At 46.0% G+C, this 20,080-nt stretch overlaps 1 protein-coding gene across 1 annotated transcript in view; it reads right to left on the bottom strand.

Annotated features, from left to right (window-relative positions):
* LOC309334918 (dynein axonemal intermediate chain 2-like) overlaps positions 1–20,080 on the bottom strand; it is an 82,570-nt gene that overhangs the window by 16,705 nt on the left and 45,785 nt on the right. Inside the window, exons 14-18 of the mRNA XM_081849690.1 lie at positions 12,487–12,597; positions 10,592–10,679; positions 9,589–9,725; positions 3,522–3,647; positions 1,518–1,712 (exon numbers count right to left, since the gene is read on the bottom strand). Coding sequence (XP_081705816.1) covers positions 1,518–1,712; positions 3,522–3,647; positions 9,589–9,725; positions 10,592–10,679; positions 12,487–12,597 — 657 coding nt within the window. The remainder of the gene's footprint in view (positions 1–1,517; positions 1,713–3,521; positions 3,648–9,588; positions 9,726–10,591; positions 10,680–12,486; positions 12,598–20,080) is intronic.

The following is a 20,080-nucleotide window of genomic DNA, read 5'->3' as shown; positions in this document are numbered from 1 at the left end:
CTTCTTCCAAAGCAGCAGTCTCAGGAAGGAAAGAATGCCACTCCTCTCCTCATTTTAACTCCTTTCAAGCCCCCCTTCAGACAGGATACCCATAGTGTGTAGAGGGACCAGAATGAACTCAGTGGCCCCAGGCCCATTGCTGGCTATACCTCTCCTCACACCGGCCTTCACAAATTTAGCAATAATAATAATAATAATAATAATAATAATAATAACAACAACAATAACAATAATTTATACCCCGCCCTCCCCAGGCAGAGCCGGGCTCAGGGCAGCTAACACCAATAAAATCACAGTAAAAACAGGAAAAAGAGGGGGGACGACACCAATTTAAAATACAGGTTAAAATGCAATTTAAAATGCAGCCTCATTTCAAAGTAGCTGATAAATCAAGACCTTAAGGGGAGGGAAACATAAGAGTCAGTCCGAGTCCAAACCAAAGGCCAGGCAGAACAGCTCTGTCTTGCAGGCCCTGCGGAAAGATGTCAAGTCCCGCAGGGCTCTAGTCACTTGTGACAGAGCATTCCACCAAGTAGGGGCCAGTGCTGAAAAGGCCCTGGCTCTAGTTGAAACCAGTATAACCTCCTTGAGGCTCGGGACCTCCAGAGTATTGTTATTTGTGGACCTTAAGGTCCTCCATGGGGCATACCAGGAGACGCGGTCCCAGAGGTACATGGGTCTTAAGGTCTTAAGCGGACTTTTTAAGCATTCCCCCTTCAGAGCCTGCCTTATCAAGGTTCCCGATTGAGAGGTGGCCCATTAAGTTCATTCAGGCAAATAGAAAAAAGCCCCTTCAGCTCTTCGCACTAAACATGTGACGCTTGGGAGTGGAGCAGGCAAACCTGGCACACACACAAAGATTTGGGAGTGGCGCTGATGTGCCCATTCCTCTACACACTTTGGACCTCACATGTTCAGGCTGTGCACCAGAGGGCTTCAGTGACAACGTTAAGGAAATACGTAGCCTCCAGACAATGCTCAGGAAATACGCACCCTGTAGGCCAGTGTTTCCCAAACTGGGATCTCCAGCTGTTTTTGGACTACAAGTCCCATTATCCCTGACCTTGCTAGCTAGGGATGATGGGAGTTGTAGTCCCAAAAAGCTGGAGACCCAAGTTTGGGAAACATTGCCCTAGACCAGGGGTAGGCAACCTAAGGCCCGGGGGCTGGTTGCGGCCCAATTGCCTTCTCAATCCTGCCTGTGAACGGTCTGGGAATCAGTGTGTTTTTACATGAGTAGAATGTGTCCTTTTATTTAAAATGCATCTCTGGGTTATTTGTGGGGCCTGCCTTGTGTTTTCACATGAGTAGAATGTGTGCTTTTATTTAGAATGCATCTCTGGGTTATTTGTGGGGCATAGGAATTTGTTCATATTTTTTTCCAAAATATAGTCCGGCCCACCACATGGTCTGAGGGACAGTGGACCACCCCACAGCTGAAAAAGGTTGCTGACCCCTGCCCTAGCCTAACATGGTGCGCTCCTCCTGATGAGAAACCTGCCTCTTTCTGCTCGTACCTGAGAGGCCCGCTCCGAGCCAGCTAAGTCGATCATGAAGAGCCGCCCCACGCGCACCTCCTGCATAATATTCTTGACGCGGCTCTTCTGGCGCACGGTCACCTGTAGCACAGCATGGGAGCGCGAGGAAGTCTGGTTGGCCGCTGTGGGCTCCTGGGTACGCTGCTTGTTGCCTTTCATCAACAGCTGCATGATCTGCAGGGAAGGGAAACAGCGGAAGGCACAAAGGCATCCTTCTTAAAATGGTCAGGGAACTTGTGGCCCAGTAGATGTTGAACTCCGACTCCCATCATCCCCAGCCAGCATGGTCAATGGTCAGGGATGATGGGAGCCGTAGTCTAGGAACACTTGACTTTCCAAAATTTTGCCACCTCAGTGTAAAATTGAGCCATGGATATTGTTGACAGGAGGCTTACTTAAACTCTGGCACTCCTGTGACACTGGAAACAGAGAGGATTAAGGAACCGCAAATAAAAGAGCAAGTTTATTCTGGCCTGCAGACCTCTTGGTCACTGTTCACACAAACAAAGGCCAATATTCAGCTGGACGTGTCTGTAGGCATTATTTGGAAATGTCCATCCTACCTTCTCCATATTGTTCCCATATCAGACTTACAAGATCCCCAACTTTTCTCATTGTGGGAAATTATTTTGATTGAAATCATAAGACAATATCCCAGAGTTTTCTGCTTTCTGCTCTTTCCTGAGTGGACCAGAGGTAGTAATATTTCATAGCAGTATTTACATGAACAGACACTTCAGGAACAGGAGTCTATAGGAATAGGAGTTTATACACCTCTTCTCTCCTCTTCCCTCAACTCAGAAAAGTGCAAGAACTGAAAATATTGAAGGTTTTGTAAGAGCGAAGCCACTACCTGTTGGATGATGAGAAGATGCTCCACAGGTGGTGAGAGCACCAAAATGGAGTCATCAGGGAAAGACATAAGGAGGTAAAGCTCATGAGAATTGTTATGAGGATTTGGGGGGTCGAGGACCAAAGAAAAGGAGGAACATCCTGGGAAACAGAAGGGGGAAGGGGACACCCAACAACTCTGTGAATGGATCTGTCATTTTCCTCAGGTGGGGGGAAAAGCAGCAATACCACACTTTTAAAGCACCCATCACAGGATTCTCAGAACTGTAGTTTCTTAAAGGTGTTATAGGTCTGTAAAGAGTAAACTACAATTCCCAGGATTTTTGGAGGAGGGAAAATCTGCTTTAATTCTGTCACGTGTACGTAGCCCACGTCTTCTGAGGCTGCAGTCCTATGCTCATTTATCTGGAATAGGCCCCACTGAACACAGCAAGACGTTCAGGTAAACATGCCGGTCCATTCCTCAAAACCACAGCATCTGCTGTTGCCAAGAAGTCATGGGCTGATATCTTTCTCCTCTTAACCAATATCCAGGAAATAATATTGAATTTCTTGTTCCATCACTGCTAACGTTTCCCCCCTCCTGCCTCAAAAAACTAAATCCAAATGCAAATAAGAATAACCTTTTCAAACTCAGCCTTAATGCTTGTCTCACCTCTTCATAAGCAGCAGAACAAACAACTGGATTGACTAATATGGTTTTACTCTCTAGCAACAAAAACACAAATACAGAATAATTAAAAAAGGGGGGGAGGGTCAGATTATTTGTGGGCCATTAACCAGGATGCTATGTGGGGATGCTGCACTGACAGTGTCCCTAACAACAAGGGCAAAACATGCAATCCTGGTCACAGAAGGAACGTAGAAGCTGAGATAGATGTACCAATGGTCTTGTCCAAGGCTGTCCATTGTTGGCAATGTCATTCAGTACTGTAGGGCTATTCAGTATTGGGATCTTCAGTTAGAATTATCCCCAGCTTGTCGCAGTGATAGGTACACAATTATGGCAGGCTCTTTCAGAACATAAAATTTGTAACCAGGATCACTATCCTGTAAAACTGCATTTGGCAGCAGCAAAATTTATGGCTTCCTGCTCCTCCCCCGTTGTATAATTGGTTTATTCCCATTCACCTCCTTAGCGTTGATGGTAGACACTTCCGTGATGCCAGCCACTTGGATTATCCCTTTGGAATCTTCACGTAAATCCAGGTAGCCCAGGGAGGGGTTCAGCAGGTCCCGGATCATCTCATTGTAGATCTAGAGGGGGGAAGTAAGAGGGGCTGAAGGACCATTGCAAGCAGCTTAGCTATCTTTTAGCAGGTTCTAGAAGGCACCAATATGGGATGTGAGTGGCGCTGTGGGTTAAACCACAGAGCCTAGGACACAGTGGGTTAAACCACAGAGCCTAGGACTTGCCGATCAGAAGGTCGGCGGTTCGAATCCCGCAACAGGGTGGGATCCCGTTGCTTGGTCCCTGTTCCTGCCAACCTAGCAGTTCGAAAGCACGTCAAAGTGCAAGTAGATAAATAGGTACCGCTCTGACGGGAAGGTAAACGATGTTTCCGTGCGCTGCTCTGATTCGCCAGAAGCGGCTTAGTCATGCTGGCCACATGACCCGGAAGCTGTATGCCGGCTCCCTTGGCCAATAAAGCAAGATGAGCGCCGCAACCCCAGAGTCGGTCACGACTGGACCTAATGCTCAGGGGTCCCTTTACCTTTACCTTTAGAAGGCACCAATATGGGGTTTGGAGACAATGGCTCACCAGAGGCTTAGTCAAGTCAGACTAAGAACATTGTAAAGCTCTCCTTGGTTGAAGCTCCAGCTTCTCAGCTAGCAAGAGATCCTTAGTGGGCACCCCTTCGTAGAAGCTGATGTGGTACAATGTGTCTGCAGGAAGCACACTATCAGGTTAACAAATGAATTGAGCTAAAACAAAATTCTCAGCATCCCACCTACAGTTCCTGAAAGTTCCTTGGGGAAATGTTCCAGTAGCCAATTGGGTTTAGAACAAGTTTTTGCCAGTGGGAACAGAAGCAAAGGGTCGCAGTGTGGAATGATAACTGTTCAGGATCTTAGCTATTCCCTTGCATTCCCCCCGACCTCACCAGTTTCTTGTGTGTCTCCTCATCACCACCACAACTGTCAATCAGCATGATATGTCCAAACTTGGTCTGTTGGGGAAGGGGATGCCCTTGTCAGCATGAAGAGGGCCGGGAGGCCAGCTGGCTTGCCCTGGCTGGGCCGTCTCCTTCCAGCGGCCCAGTGCAAAGGCCATCACCTCTGCTCTGACGTAAATCAGTGACCCAGGCTTACTCAGCCAGGGCACACTATCAGCAGATCGAACTGCATACACAGAATAGGCGTGAGGCTTGTGGAAGCATACTACAACTACAGATTTATTAATCATAAATCAGGACAAAGAAACATGTCGTCTCTCTCTCATGTCGTCTCAGAGAGAACAGCTAAAAGCAAAAGCTATACACAAACAGAAGTTCCCAGCATACTGTGCTGGAATGTAAACGGACATGTGACACATAACAATCCCATACCTGTTCCTTAAGGTGGATTAGAAATGTCAACAGCCCTGCCCCTTAAAGTCCCCCCCCCCAATATTTTCTGTACTTTTGCAAGCCACAGGAATTCCCCATGCCCGATGATACCTCGCTCTTGTTTGTGAGTGCTCCCAATTTGGCTTCATAAGCAAGAGCATCAGAAACAGAAGGGATGATTTGCAGTGTTGATATCTATCTATCTATGCCGTGGCCTAGACTACGATGCAAGTGTGCTGATTTATTACTTCCTTGTTCTGCACAGAGCATCTGGCAGTATTTTCTCTTTTTGGTGCAAGAGAGGAACAAATGAACTATATACGTTGGCAAAAGAAATGTTTATTAGAACCTTCTTCCCCTTGCATGCCGCTCACAAGTAGGTAAGATGTCACTCTTGTCTCCCACAAGAGTCTGCCTATGGCTGCAGGACTGGCTATTAGAATCGGACACAAGGTCACTGAGAAGCTGGATCACAGAGCCACATTTGAGGACTGCTTCAAACTCTGCTCCCCACATTCTCTCCCCAAAAGGGACCCTGGAATCATAGCTGCAATTGCTTGTTGGGCCATAGAAGGCTCCATTTGCAATGACACTCCGCCTGAATTGCTGTGTTAGCTTAAAAGCAAGCAAGGAAACAACCCTGAAAACCACTGCTGGCCATGACTCCTTGCAGATATCTCCCATCAAACCTACAGTAAATGTCAAGATTCCTGGCATTGGCCATTAATGCGTCAGGCAATCAATAAATTCAATACCAGAAGTGTCAATAAGGACTGCATTAGAGCTGTCTCTCCTGCTGGCATCCAATTTGCACTAGAAAGTTAAAGATGCAGTCTAAGACCCTATTCACATTATTGTTCAGCCTATAGCCTGTAGCAAGGCAGTAGCACAGATATTTCTGCCATGTATTGAAGTCAGTTTGGATCAACATGGGGGAGATTTGGGCTAAAGGCTTTGCATAACAAATACATACAGGTGCCCCACTCAACGTGTGAAAACAAAACAAGACCCTATGGTTTCCATAGGTGAAATCTTCTGAATAAGCATTGAGAGGGAGCCTTTCAAAGCCCCTTCAGAAGGAAGAAGCCTCAGCCAAAGAAGATAAAGAAGAAGATTGGCAAAATAAATTACTGAATTATGCAGGACAAATTATTACAAAAAAGGGTAACTGTTCAATGCATATTTTTTTAAGCTTTATGTATAGATTTTTACATTAGTATAACTTTTAAAAGTCACTTGTAATAAGATGAAGAAGGTTTTAAAATTGGATTGTTAAGTATATAAGGTTTTATGGATGTGCATGAACAAGTATATTATAAAGGAACCAAGTGGGGAGTGGAGGGAAGTTGACCAAAAAAAATTGTGGTTTAAAAATTTGTTTATGATTCCCCCCCCCCTTGTTATTTTTGGAAAATAAAAAAAGTTATTAAAAAGAGAGAGAGAGAGAGCCTTTTGAGACATGGTATACAATGAAACCTCAGTTGTCGAATGCTTTGGAAGCTGAACAATTCGAAACTCGAATGCTGACAACCCGGAAGTGAATGCTTCAGTTTTCGAACGCACCTCGGAAGTTGAATGGATTCTGAGGCGAGTTTATCCATTTTTTAAAAGGAATTTGCTGACCGACAATAGCGCCTTGGTTGTCAAACGTTTCAGAAGTCGAGCGGTCTTCCGGAACAGATTACGTTTGATAACCGAGGTACCACTGTATAATGAAATTAAGAAAAAAATTCAAGTGACTTTTCCTTAAAGTTGCTATATTTCAAAAGTTGTTGAATAATAATAATAGTAACAACAACAACAATAATAATAACAATTTTGCCAAAGTTGTTGAGTTTTGTTGTTTTTGAGTTATTTTATGGAAAATTAGCAAAAATGGCACTACTGAAATGTGAATTTCCCGGACATTTTGCTGATTTCTACCCAGACACTGCTTCCAACTGCAATATTCTGGATATGTCCAGGAAATTCTGGGTGTATGGCAACCCTGCTTTTCCCAAGAGGCCAGAATCCTTCCTGCTTGGGGATACTAGACAGCGAAATCCCAAAGAAAGCCTCAATGGTATTTAGGTATGTGACTACAGTGACAAGGATTCTGTTATGCTCAGAGATGGAAGGAGGAGAGAGAACAACCTCAAAGGAAGAATGGCTGATTAAAAAATCTTGGAATACGCAGAGATGGCAAAAATGATGGCACTGATAAAAGACACAAATTTAGAATCTTTTAAAAAAGACTGAAAACCATTTCTAGTGTATATAAAAAGTTATTTCCCATATGCAAAGACCACCGCAGGGTTTGAATGTAAGAAAATGGCAGAATACATTAAGAAACATGTTAGAGAGGATGAAATGAGAGAAGGCAGAACCTTAAAACGCATTTTAATTTGGGTTATAAACATTGATGCTGGGTGAGCGGGAAGTCACTAGTTTTGTTGAATTTGGAATACAGTAGTGCCTCGCAAGACGAAATTAATCCGTTCTGCGAGTCTCTTCGTCTTGCGGTTTTTTGTCTTGCGAAGCACGGCTATTAGCGGCTTAGCGGCTTAGCGCTATTAGCGGTTTAGCGGCTATTAGCGGCTATTAGCGGCTTAGCAGCTATTAGTGGCTTAGTGGCTTAGAAAAAGGGGGGGAAAGGGAAAAAACTCGCAAGAACTCGCAAGACATTTTGTCTTGCGAAGCAAGCCCATAGGGAAATTCGTCTTGTGAAGCACCTCAAAAGACGGAAAACTCTTTCATCTAGCGAGTTTTTTGTCTTGCAAGGCATTCGTCTTGTGGGGCACCACTGTATAACTGTTGAGTAACAAATGTAACTTTCTATATGTGAAAAGATAAAATATTCTTTTCTTTTTTAAAAAAAAAAGAGAGAGATTTGATTTGAGGAACAGAGGCTACTGAGAGCTGGGTTCTTGCATAGAGAGGATGCCAGAAGCAAAGATGGGCAGATGATGGCTAATTTCCTTCGCCTTCTCTTCCCTTCTCCCCCACAACTGCCAAACTCCAGTTTTCTCTTAAAGTTGGAAAGAAGAACAAAGGGACTGCAGCGCTCATGTCCCAGTGGTGCTTTTCCAGTCTCTTAGCTTTATTGCTGGTTGTTCCAAGCTGCTAATGAGTGTCAATATTATACTAGGTGTGTTGCCAAGGCGATTATCTGCACCCAGGACCTTGTGCACACCAGCCATAAAGGCGGAAGGGATGGGGGGGGCTGCCAGAGAAGAGTCAAGTTATGGGGTACAGGAAGGGGTAGGAACACTTGAGACAACAGCAAGATTTCAAGGCAGGGTGGTGCTTCGATTGTGAATGCAATCTTTTCCCACGCAAGGGTTTAAGGCGGAAGGCATGCACATCATCACGACAATGTGAAAGTAAGTACAGTGGTATCTCTAGTTAAGAACTTAATTCGTTCTGGAGGTCCGTTCTTAACCTGAAACCGTTCTTAACTTGAGGTACCACTTTAGCTAATGGGGCCTCCTGCAGCCGGAGCACGATTTCTGTTCTCATTCTGAGGTAAAGTTCTTAATCCAAGGTACTATTTCTGGGTTAAAAAAGGTAAAGGGACCCCTGACCATTAGGTCCAGTCGTGACTGACTCTGGGGTTGCGGCACTCATCTCGCTTTATTGGCCAAGGGAGCCGGTGTACAGCTTCTGGGTCATGTGGCCAGCATGACTAAGCTGCTTCTGGTGAACCAGAGCAGCGCACGGAAACGCCGTTTACCTTCCTGCCGGAGCAGTACCTATTTATCTACTTGCACTTTGATGTGCTTTCGAACTGCTAGGTGGGCAGGAGCTGGGACCAAACAACGGGAGCTCACCCCGCCGCGGGGATTCGAACCACCGACCTTCTGATCGGCAAGCCCAAGGCAGTTAGTGGAGTCTATAACCTGAAGCGTCTGTAACCCGAGGTACCACTGTATGCCTTTGCCACCCAGCTTCAGTGTAGCTCTGCTGCTTGTGTACATTTTGCAAGGATGTGCTTCAGGAAAATCTCCAGCTTGTTTCTTGCACGCTCCCCTGTAAGCAAGGAACAACTATATGGGAAGCAGCTCTAACTTGGGACACACCTCAAAAACAGCTGTGTGTCTCAGCACACAGGAAATGGGAAACGAAACAGCATTATCGGGCAGCGATTCCCCTCCAGTTCTGGGCCATGATGGCTAGCTCATCAAGCTTTCTGTGGGCACCTTTGGAATTTGGACAGAGCGCTATGGGCACCCCCATTCTGGCGTTGCTTCCCCCCCGTCTCTTCCCTCCTTGCCCTGAGCAGATAGAAAAACAGAAAATATCTGTGCACACACATATTCTTTTATTTCCCATGGAGTCTAGGTAAAAGCTGAATCACGTATGATTAAAACTGATCTTTCTTCATTTGCATTATTTTGCGCAGCCCTCACCCAGTCCTCATCAAAATATAAATTACATTGGTGGACCATGCAGTAAAAATAAATAAATAGATATGGTCCTTGCCAGCACCATAAAAATACTGACCCAAGATCAACATAATTTTTACATAGGGTGAAAACTGTCATGGGGGAGACATTTGTGGAGACCAGGAGAAGACTTCAATGGTGCCCTTGTGCCCATGGGCGCCATGCTGACAACTCCAGAGATAGGCCATCTTTCGCACCCACACCCTGCTTCCAAGGTGACCCACCTCCAAATAGGACATAGACACCTTGTAGTCCATGTCGTCACTGGTCTCCTCAATAGCACGGAAGAGGTCGTTGAGCGTTCGCACATAAATGCCAGGTTCATTGTCTGTGCCAAGCATGGTATAGGTCTTTCCACAGCCTGAGGGTGAGAGGAAAGTAGGGAAAGGATGAATTGGTAACATGTTTCCAGTTTAGGGCCACCCAAAGTTGGATCTTCATCTTATTAGGTTTCTTCTTGAAAGGAACACGTTTGCTCCTTAAGCTCTTTCCTTCCTAACAAAGGTCATTTTCAATATACTAAAAACCACTGGTCAAGATGAACTGTATTGACCTGCATAATAAATGGATTTCTGGGTGTCCAGCTCCTCACCTTCTGTGTTCAGAAAAGCACAGGGACAAGACTATGGAGGCTAACATGTCTTTTATGGAACAGAGACTGGTCTTATCTGGAATGAATATGGTGTGCTGGAATTAAGATGAGAAGATAGTACAAAAAGGACTTTGCTCAAGGATGTGCAAGGGCGTTTACACTACTTTTATGCTTTGGATTTGCTCTGCTGTTAGCCAAAGGATGGTTTTCTAATGGTAACGTGGTGCGCTTGAAAAACCACCACACAGAAGTGGACAAGGCCCTTGTTTCGTTAACATAGGGTGCTTGAAGGCTTGAGATCTGAGGTCATGTCTTTTATTTAGTTTTTGGGGTGCTCACACAAATCTGCTCTCAGGCTCCCTCTCTCCGACTCCCTCTTCCCTGTCTAGATCCAGATTCACTCCTCTTAGAGCCATTACTTAGAATTCAGCCCTGGGTCTAGAAATGGCTTCTTTTGACCCTTCCTCACACATGGAGAATAGAGTCTGGGGTCCCATGAGAAAGGGAGCAGTTCTGAGGCTTGTCCCATTGCTTTCAGAACTAAAACAGTCCATGCCGAGAGCAGCCTATAGACCTTGGTCCCTACAGTGAGAAGAGACGGTGTCTCACGTTCCCATATGAGCCTGTTTTCTTACCAGTGGGGCCATAGGCAAAAACAGTAGCGTTGTAGCCAGAGATGACACCTTCAATGAGGCCTTTGGTGGTGGCACGGTAGACCATATCCTGAAAGAGGAGGGGAACAGAAGAGGGTAGCAAAGAAACATCCTGTTTCCAGGAAGGCAGTGGAAACAAATAGCTCAATATGAGGCAGCAGGTGGCAATGACTTTGACTTTTCTCTAACACCACCTACTCTTTGCTGCTTCCAGCATAGTATAACTATAACACAGTGGCGTAGCGTGGGGGGTGCAGGGGGTGCCGGCCGCACCGGGCGCAACATCTGGGGGGGGCACGCGCTCGCACTCGCAGCTCTCTGCCCCTACTAAAAACCACGGGTTAGGGGGCGCAAATTACTTGCCTTGCTGACAACCCACCCTACGCCACTAGTATAACAGAGCCCTCCAAAGGCAATAAGAAACTGCATTCCTTAAGACAACTATTTAGCCATGAATCTGAGTTGGTTTTATGCGGTTTTGCCTTTTAAAAATAAAGCTTATGATGCTTTTAAAATTTACTGAGTAAACGGCCTCAGTCCTGTATGTCTGAAGGAGCGTCTCCACCCCCATCGCTCAGCCCGGACACTGAGGTCCAGCTCTGAGGGCCCTCTGGTGGTTCCCTCATTGTGGGAAGAGAAGTTACAAGGAACCAGGCAGAGGGCCTTCTTGGCAGTGGCGCCCTCCCTCTGGAACGCCTTCCCACCAGATGTCAAGGAGATAAAGAACGACAAAACTTTTAGAAGGCATCTGAAGGCAGTTTTTAATGTCTGATGTTTGGTTATGTTTTAACATGCGTTGGAAGCCTCCCAGAGCGGCTGGGGCAACCCAGCCAGGTGGGCGGTGTATAAATAATAAAATATTATTCTTATTAAGCAAACAAACTGGGATCCAGAGCCAGCCCAATTAGAGACAACACAAGTGATCTCTTGGTGCATCCATTTTTGGGGGGATGTCCTGAAGGAGTATTGTGGCAACCGAAAAAGAATGCCCAGGAGTGCTTCCAAGCTCAGAGAGGATGCTGGATGCAGCCCTCAGATCACACAGTGCAACTGCACAATATCATGGGCAGGATCTACCAGGCTCTGTTTAAGGGAACACTTAAGACTAAAGTTCCCAGGATTCTTTGGGGGAAGCATTGACTCTTAAGGTAGAATAAGAGTGCTCTAATTGATGGAGTGGAGGCGGCCTTGTAGTCATGCGCTCTCAGTCACTTCCGTCCCACAATGTTCTCTCCTTACTCACTGCTCCTTCTCCATCTCAGCCCCTTACCACCTCTCACTTCAGGAGCAAGAACTGGCAAGATGAATGGCAGATCTCACTCAAGGAGCTCCAGTTTCACAGCAACGTGCAAATTAGCTTGAAATGGAGCCTGCTGAAAGGGGAGCTTGTGGTTTGCCCCAGGCATGCCACCTGCCACCACACCTGAGACAGGTTGGAAGGCAAGGCTGGGATGTCAGAGGTGCCTTAGATCTGGGACCATACGTTTTATGGCAGATCCGTGTAACACTCCCCCAGTTATCTTTCTTATCAAAAGCAGCTCTGGGGAGGTTGTGATTGGGAACTGAGGAACAGGGAGGAATTGGTGAACCCTTTTTCCTCTGGGAATTTCCCCACTCTAAGCTTCGCAGCTGGTTTTTTATTTGTGCCGGGGAAAATATAAGGGTACTTTACGTTTCTTCTGTTGGGTGAAAAGGGGGAGGGTGATTAAGAACAGAAAAAAACACCCCCCACCCCCCCGGGGAAATATTTAGCTCTTCCACCCCAGGATCCCTTGGATCAGCCAGGAAACCAATGCATGTGCCTATCGCCACATCACATGTACTTTGGGATCAGGTCCCTGGGTAACTAGGTATACATGTTCGTCCTACTTATTTACCTGGGTAGCAGCAAAATCAAAGGCTACATCAAACATATAGGACTTCTCTCGTGAGCGGTTGGCGCGGAGCACGTCATCAGGGTCCTCCATTGGGTCCATCAGAACGACCATCTGCAAAAGAAAAAGAAAAAAGTGACGGGATCTTTTTGATACACATTACACTGGAGAAATGGAAGCAAACCGCAAGCAAACAGCTGTAAAGCGGAAGAGAAAATGTGTGCACCAGTTCTTACTTGGCCCAGAGGAGAGTCGCCCTGCTGCCAGAGTACAGTGGTACCTTGGTTCTCAAACGCCTTGGTACTCAAACAACTTGGAACCCAAACACTGCAAAACCAGAAGCAAGTGTTCCAATTTGTGAACTTTTTTTGGAAGCCGAACGTGCTCCGTTTTGAGCGTTACGCTTCCGATTTGAGTGCCACACTTCCGTTTTGTGTGTTATACTGAGGTCTGTCTGTTCTTGCTATTTATTTTGCGTTTTTGTTTTTGCAGCTCTTTTTTGTTTGTTTTTATGACTGTGTGGAACCCAGTTCAGCTACTGATTGCTTCATTGTGTGACTGCAGTACATTGTTTATTGCTTTCATTTTATGGATCAATGGTCTCGTTAGTAAAATTCATGTTAAGTTGCTATTTTAGGGGTTGTTTTTAAAAGTATGGAATGGATGAATCCATTCTATGGATTCTATGGGAAAGCGTGCCTTGGTTTTGGAACGCTTTGGTTTTGGAACGGACTTCCAGAACGGATTAAGTTTGAGAACCAAGGTACCACTATAACAAGATTTGCCCCCCTGCTAGAAGGAAGCAATAAAGTGCCATCATGCTGACATCCCTTAGAGCAGTGGTTTCCAAACTTAGGAACCACCTACAGCCCATAGCCAATGAAATATTGAAGTTCTGCCCAAGGTAGCTGCACCAACTAAAGCTTCTCTGCCTGTTTCTCCCTCCCTATCTCCGAAATCATGTCCCTCAAGGTACAGAAGCTTTTAATAAGCTGCATAGCACACCAGGATCCCTTGAGCACTAAGACTGCAACTGTGAACTGGCTTCTAACTAATTAGACTGCACAGTGGTAATAAGCTGGGAAATACCCAGCAGAATAAAAATCTGCTAGGAGGAGGGTTGGGATCTGATGTGGGGGAGCCTTCTGGGCTGCCTCAGTGCTAACTTATATATCATCACACTAGCCCAGTGGTGTGTTCACAAGCTTGTCACCCAGTGGAGGAGCAGATATCCTCAAAGGGTCTTAGTCGACTGCTACCAGCTCCTTTTAACTGGGTGCACCAGTGATGGAATGCTCAGACTTTCTGCATGCAAAGGATGTTCTCTTTCCCATTGAGCTGTGGTCCCTCCCACAAGGCAGGTAGATCTGACCTGAAGGGAATCAGGAAAACTGGAAGGATGGAATAGAAGAGTGTTAGACAGTGAAATAAAACAGAATGGAAGTAGCAGAGAGAGAGAGAGAGAGAAATACAATAGCTATTAGAGCAGGCATGTCCAAAGTCTGTTACGGGGGCCTAATTCGGCTGAATCTGGCCCCCGTGGCAGCCTATTTTCTAGGGTAAAATCCTAAAAAAACCTCACCAACTTCAATCCCAAAAAACCTCACCAACTTTGGGGTAAAATCCTAAAAAAGGTCAACAACTTCAATCCTAAAAAAAGTCAACAACCTTGGTTGGCCCTTTGGTTGGTCGGCCCTCACGGCCCTTCACTTCATCAAATCTGGCCCTCTTTGGGAAAAAGTTTGGACACCACTGTATTAGAGCTTCCACACTGGCTGTTATCCTGAATGCAGGTGTTCTACCCACCTGCCTGTGGATCATTAATCTTCCTTTGTGCTTTTCTCTGATCCCTTCCAACCCTAATCTGATATGACAAAGGGGACAGGTCCATACTAGCCGTGCGGATGCCATTGCTGGTCTTAGATCAGGTGTCTGTTTGCTGGGCTTAATCCCAAGCAGATCGGTAGCCACTAAGGGATATGGGTGTGGGTGGGAAAGCGTGTGGGTGTGTATGTATGCATTGCTGAACTGTTGTGCTATGGAGTCAGCAGTGTTGGGAAGGGTATTCAGCCTTGGTTCCTTACTGGCACCTACAATTGCAGACCCTCCAATTGCCCCTATTTTCCAGATTTACAGAAGCCGTCCCAGATTCTGATTTGATCCCAGAATGTACCCACTTTTCCTTAGGACGTCCCTATTTTCATGGGAGAAATGTTGGAGGATATGGAGTTATGCAACTACACAACCTTTAGAAGACATCTGAAGGCAGCCCTGTGTAGGGAAGTCTTTTAATGTTTTTGGTTTTTTTAGGGTGGCTGGGATATAAATAATAACATTCTTATTGTTGTCATTATAGGACACCTCTATTTTCCTTGGAGAAATGTTGTAAAGTATGTATCTGCTATGGGTTGCAGTGTATTTGGGGATTATTATTTTTTTGCTAGATTCTGGAAAGGGGAATGAAACTATTGGATTTGTATTTAAGGATTTGCTTTCTTTGGGCAGAAATGAGGCTATGGCTAAGTACACACTAAACCATTAAAGGACATCCATCCCTCACAAAGAATTCTGGGCACTGTAGTTTATGCTGAGCGTTAATGGGAACTGTAACTGTGAGGGACAAACTACAGTGCCCACAATTCTTTGAAGGGAACGAATGTGCTTTGAATGTGCTTTAAATGCATACTGTGTACACAGCCTTATTCTCTTTGGAGCTAGTACCTGGCTAAATGAACTTGAATCCCAGAGAGATTTTACCTCAGTGCTGCAGCTTGGCCTTCCGGGAACGACTGCTAAGATTTGTCTCTCGGTTTGGGGATGGTTATGTAATGCCAAATGCCAGCCCCTCTTCCTGAGACCTCTGGCACTTAAGAGCTTTCGCCGATGATGGGAAGCCTCTCCTTTCCCCAGTTCAACCGTTTAGAGACAGAACTGGATACCTGCTACAAAAGTAGCTACCGATGGCACAGTAGATGTCAGCATCTGTCCCCCTGTGAGAGCAGCTTGTCATCCTTGTGTGTGCAGAGATCAGATTGCCCTAGACGGCAACGTTAGGTTGGGTTTCACCATCTCCAAGAGGCCTTAAAAGGGGCCGGTGTGTAAGGCAATCACCATAGTAGGCAGGCAGCAGATAAAAAGAAAAGGGTGGCTTGGGATAAATTAACCAGCGTGGTATTGCCATATTGTAGAATTGTAGAGTTAGAAGGGACCCACGAGGATCATCTATTCCAACCCCCTGCAAGGCAGGAATATGCAGCTGTCCCGTATGGGGATCAAACCTGCAACTTTGGCATGATCAGCACCACACTCTAACAAACAGATCCCCACTCAGCCAGGGTTACTTTGAGCCAGGGTCAGCCTTAATTACCAACCACGCATGGTTGTTGTGAGGATGAAATGAACATGGAAAGAAACACCTAAGCAGCGCCTTAAGCTCATTGGAGGAAGAATGGGAAGTTGAGTATGGTAAATAAATAACTTAAGGAACATATCTTGGGGATTCCCCAGCATGTCAGAATCTTCCACCAATATTATTCTCCTTTTAAGATCCTTATGCCAGTGTGGTGTAGTGGTTAAGAGCGCTAGACTCATAATCTGGTGAACAGGGTTTGATTCCCCGCTCCTCCACATGCAGCTGCTGGGTGACCTTGGGCTAGTCACACTTCTCTGAAGCCTCTTAGCCTCACTCACCTCACAGAGTGTTTGTTGTGGGGGAGGAAGGGAAAGGAGATTGTTAGCTGCTTTGAGACTCCTTAGGGTAGTGATAAGGTGGGATATCAAATCCAAACTCTTCTTCTTCTTCTTATCACTGAGTATAAACTCAGTCAATCAATAGCTCCAATTGCGAGCATTTACAGCAAGAGCCATGTAAAAGGATTTCAATGCCACTGAAGCCACATTACCATTCTCTGACATTACCACTGTGGTCTAAACCACTGAGCCTCTTGGTTTTGCCGATCAGAAGGTCAGTGGTTCGAATCCCCGCAACCGAGTGAGCTCCCATTGCTCTGTCCCAGTTCCTGCCAACCTAGCAGTTCGAAAGCATGCCAGTGCAAGTAGATAAATAGGTACCGCTGCAGTGGGAAGGTAAACAGTGTTTCTGTGCGCTCTGGTTTCCATCACAGAGTTCTGTTGCACCAGAAGCGGTTTAGTCATGCTGGCCACATGACCCGGAATGCTGTCTGTGGACAAACATCGGCTCCATTGGCCTGAAAGTGAGATGAGCGCCGCAACCCCATAGTCGCCTTTGACCGGACTTAACTGGCCAGGGGTCCTTTACCTTTACCTTTTACCATTCTCTTACATTAATCAGGTAGAAATGGTTGCAAATGGGGCACAAATAGCTCTGAGCAGACACAGCAGCAAAGCAGAGGGAGGAAGGAAGGATTGAGAAGGGGGAAGAACCCAAGACAAAGCGAAGGAGCGACTTTTATCTTTAAGCATTGAATGCAGTTCAGTATAGCTGCTCCTCCACCCCCACAACCCCATTTTCCTGCTCCACAATTTCAATTCGTGGTTGGAATCTACATGGAACGGGCTGGAAGGATCCCGCATGCATATGGCATGCCTCAGAAATCAGTTGCGGATTTGAATTCCTGACAGGATAAGACTCTAAATACTATGTTAACTCAAACACACATTTCCTCTGGCCTTCAACATTTGAGATGGGTACTGAAATGTAGGTGGGTTCCCACGTGGCAGGACACAGTGATAACACTAATAACTTTCATTGAACTAACAGAACTGGACAACAGGGGCAAAGCAACTGCTTGTATACATTTCTGGTGGCCTGGGCCACTCCCATTCCCAACGTGATTGGTTGTCTAAACTTCCAAGCTGCGAATCATGACTCAGAGTTTAAGGGCCAATGGCAGAGGCCCAGATCCTGAAATGTTCTGTGATTGGATATCAGAACACAGGGGCTCAGAATCCTTAGTCCAGACTTAAGCTCAGGCAAACACAGACCACTGAATACATAACAGGTACTTTAAAGCAGTGCTATTTTTCCAGAAAAAAAGGTGCCAGAAGAACTCACCACGAATGCTTCCCTTGTTCTCTTACAGTGGCAATTGCACCAACCTGAGAGGTGCCAGAACTCAGTTTGGCTGATAAAAAAGCCCTGCGTTTAGGCCCCACCCTATTCTTGCATTTTAAATTTGTTTAAAACTGTTTTTAATGTTGTTGCTAATGTTGTTGTGACGCACCCTGGGACATATCACAATTTTAAATAAATTTCTCTGAGGTTAGGGATGTGTTGTCTCCCTCTCCCTCCTTCCTCTCAGGACTGGGATTTGAATGGTTACTCTCTTTCAGGTGGAGCCACAGGTAACTCTCAGCAACAAGAACAGCCTGTGCTGTTGGCAGCTCTCTTGCCCATTGTGCCCGAAGAAGCAGGGCATTGTTTCAGGGGCCATTCATGGGCGCTTTGTGAGCAACGCCAAAAATTCAATTGGCCGGCCTCATAACTTCACTTGGACAAATGGGCCTCTGTGCGATTCTGTCCTGAGGTTTGTGCAGAGGATCTGAAGGAAGAGAGAGGGAAGGTGACCTTCTAGGGAGAGGGACACTGACAAAGAGGATGGTCTCCTCCTCCTCCTCTTCCCCTTTAAAACCAACAGACAAAACTCCACCACTACTACTGCATCAGAGGTTAGATCCCCTATCTTTAACAACTGGTAACAATTCAACAAGAAAATCTTTACTCCCATTAACGAATATCCATGCTAGAAAACAACCTTGCCAGTTGATTTCTGCCTATGCTGTATAATGGGAGTTGTTAAAGGCAGAGTAATGAGAGACAGGAAAAGCTGATTGAGAGGAAACTGTGCATCTCTGCATAATTATTTGCTCTGACTAAGTTTCCTCCCAGTCAGCTTTCTCCAGGGGCAGCTAATTCTGCTACATCTTTGCTTTCGGTGCAGTTGGGTCACCCAACCACTCCCAATGCAAGGACATAACATGTCTGCTTCAGTTGGTTAGAGCGTGGTGCTGATCAGGGCTGTCTTACCCATAGGTGCTAGGGGTGCGGGGCACCCAGGCGCCAGGCTCTTAGGGGAGCCAGGCCAAGATTCTGGGGCCCGACAGTTGAGTCCGGGGAAGAGCCCACCCATCGGTCAGAGTGCCGTGGCGGGCTCTTCTGCTGCGGGTGGCTCTGCGCCACGAATTCGGGGGCGACCGAGCCAGCGAGACGCTGAGGTGGCTGGTCAGCTCTGCCCTCCTGCACGCCTGGGACTTGGCAACCGGGGGGGGGGGCGTCGGGCGGATGTTTGCACCCCAGCATCTCATATGCTTAAGACAGCCCTGGTGCTGATAACACCAAGGTGGCAGGTTCAATCCCCGTATCGGACTGCTGCATATTCCTGCATTGCAGGGGGGCTGGACTAGATGATCCTCAGGGTACCTTCCAACTCTACAATTCTGTGATTGTATGTATTATTCAGCCTCAGAGGAGGCTGCATCTCTGCATGACCCATTTCTCTAATCTTGTCACCTTTCTTTTGGGGAGGCACTCTCAGAACAGCAAGTCTTGCTAAAATACGAGATCTTTTAAATATAAACAACAACAACCGTGTTTATTAGTTTTGTCCTCTATAGGCTGCAATGCTGGCAGCATTGTCTCACACAGAAGGCCACATCAAGAGAAATTAAACCGAGCTGAAATATCCGAGCAGAAAATAATTGCAGCCATAAGGTTACAAGGAAGAAGAAAGACAAGGACTAATACAGATCAATAACTGCAGGGTATGGACTCCTCTTACAGTGTGTAATTCTGACTCTTTTACATCTCTGAAAGTAAACCTTTGGGCATCAACCAGAACGAAGCGTTCCTACCAATTGAATTCTGCTCAGCTATCAGGAATTTTGAGGGGGAAAGCTAGGAAATGGTTTGTTTGTGTTGCTGTCAAATCTCTCCTGGCCGCTTCTGGACAGACACATCAGAAATTACAGAACACTACAAATGACTTCTACAAATTTTGCTGCAGGGATGGAGAACGCAGGACCTTCAGTCGAAGGAAGCGTCTTCTCAAGACTGTACATAGCCGAGATACGGAATAATCTAAAAGAATCTCTCCTTTGAGGCAGGGCATCCCCTTCCAACATTTCTCTGATGAAAACAGACAGTCCTGGTGAGTGGGTGGGGATGCGAGACTTGCTTTCCACATGTGACGCTTTTAGAAAGCAGCTCAGCTTGCGGGTGGGTGTGTTGTTTACTCAGTTTTTTGTTTTTGTTTTTCCACCTACAGGTTTTATCTCACTGCTGGTCGACAAGCAAATCAAAATGTGTGTATGTTTAAATTAATAAGCAAACACAAAGGAATAACATACTTTGCCACCCTTTCTGGATGGAAAACCTCGGGAGGAGAAGTGGCCTCTGGAAACAAAAGGGTTCCTCTTGGGTGACGGAAGAGAGAAATGGGATCCAGGACGAATATTTAAGCAATAAGGCGGATAGTGGTGGGAAGTAGGGGGAGGAGACAGAGGTGGGGAAATATTGTTAAAAAAGGTGTAGTCATAGGTATATCAGTGTATTCGAATCTGAATTGTCAAATTGTGTTATTATTGTTATTATGGTTTTTGTTGTATGTGTCTTTTGCGG

This window comes from Podarcis erhardii, assembly GCF_964252035.2.
Source record: "Podarcis erhardii genome assembly, chromosome: 2".
In the NCBI taxonomy this organism is placed as follows: Eukaryota; Metazoa; Chordata; class Lepidosauria; order Squamata; family Lacertidae; genus Podarcis; species Podarcis erhardii.
The sequence above is the reverse complement of the archived record's forward strand: the minus strand, read 5'-3'. Positions and strand labels throughout refer to the sequence as shown.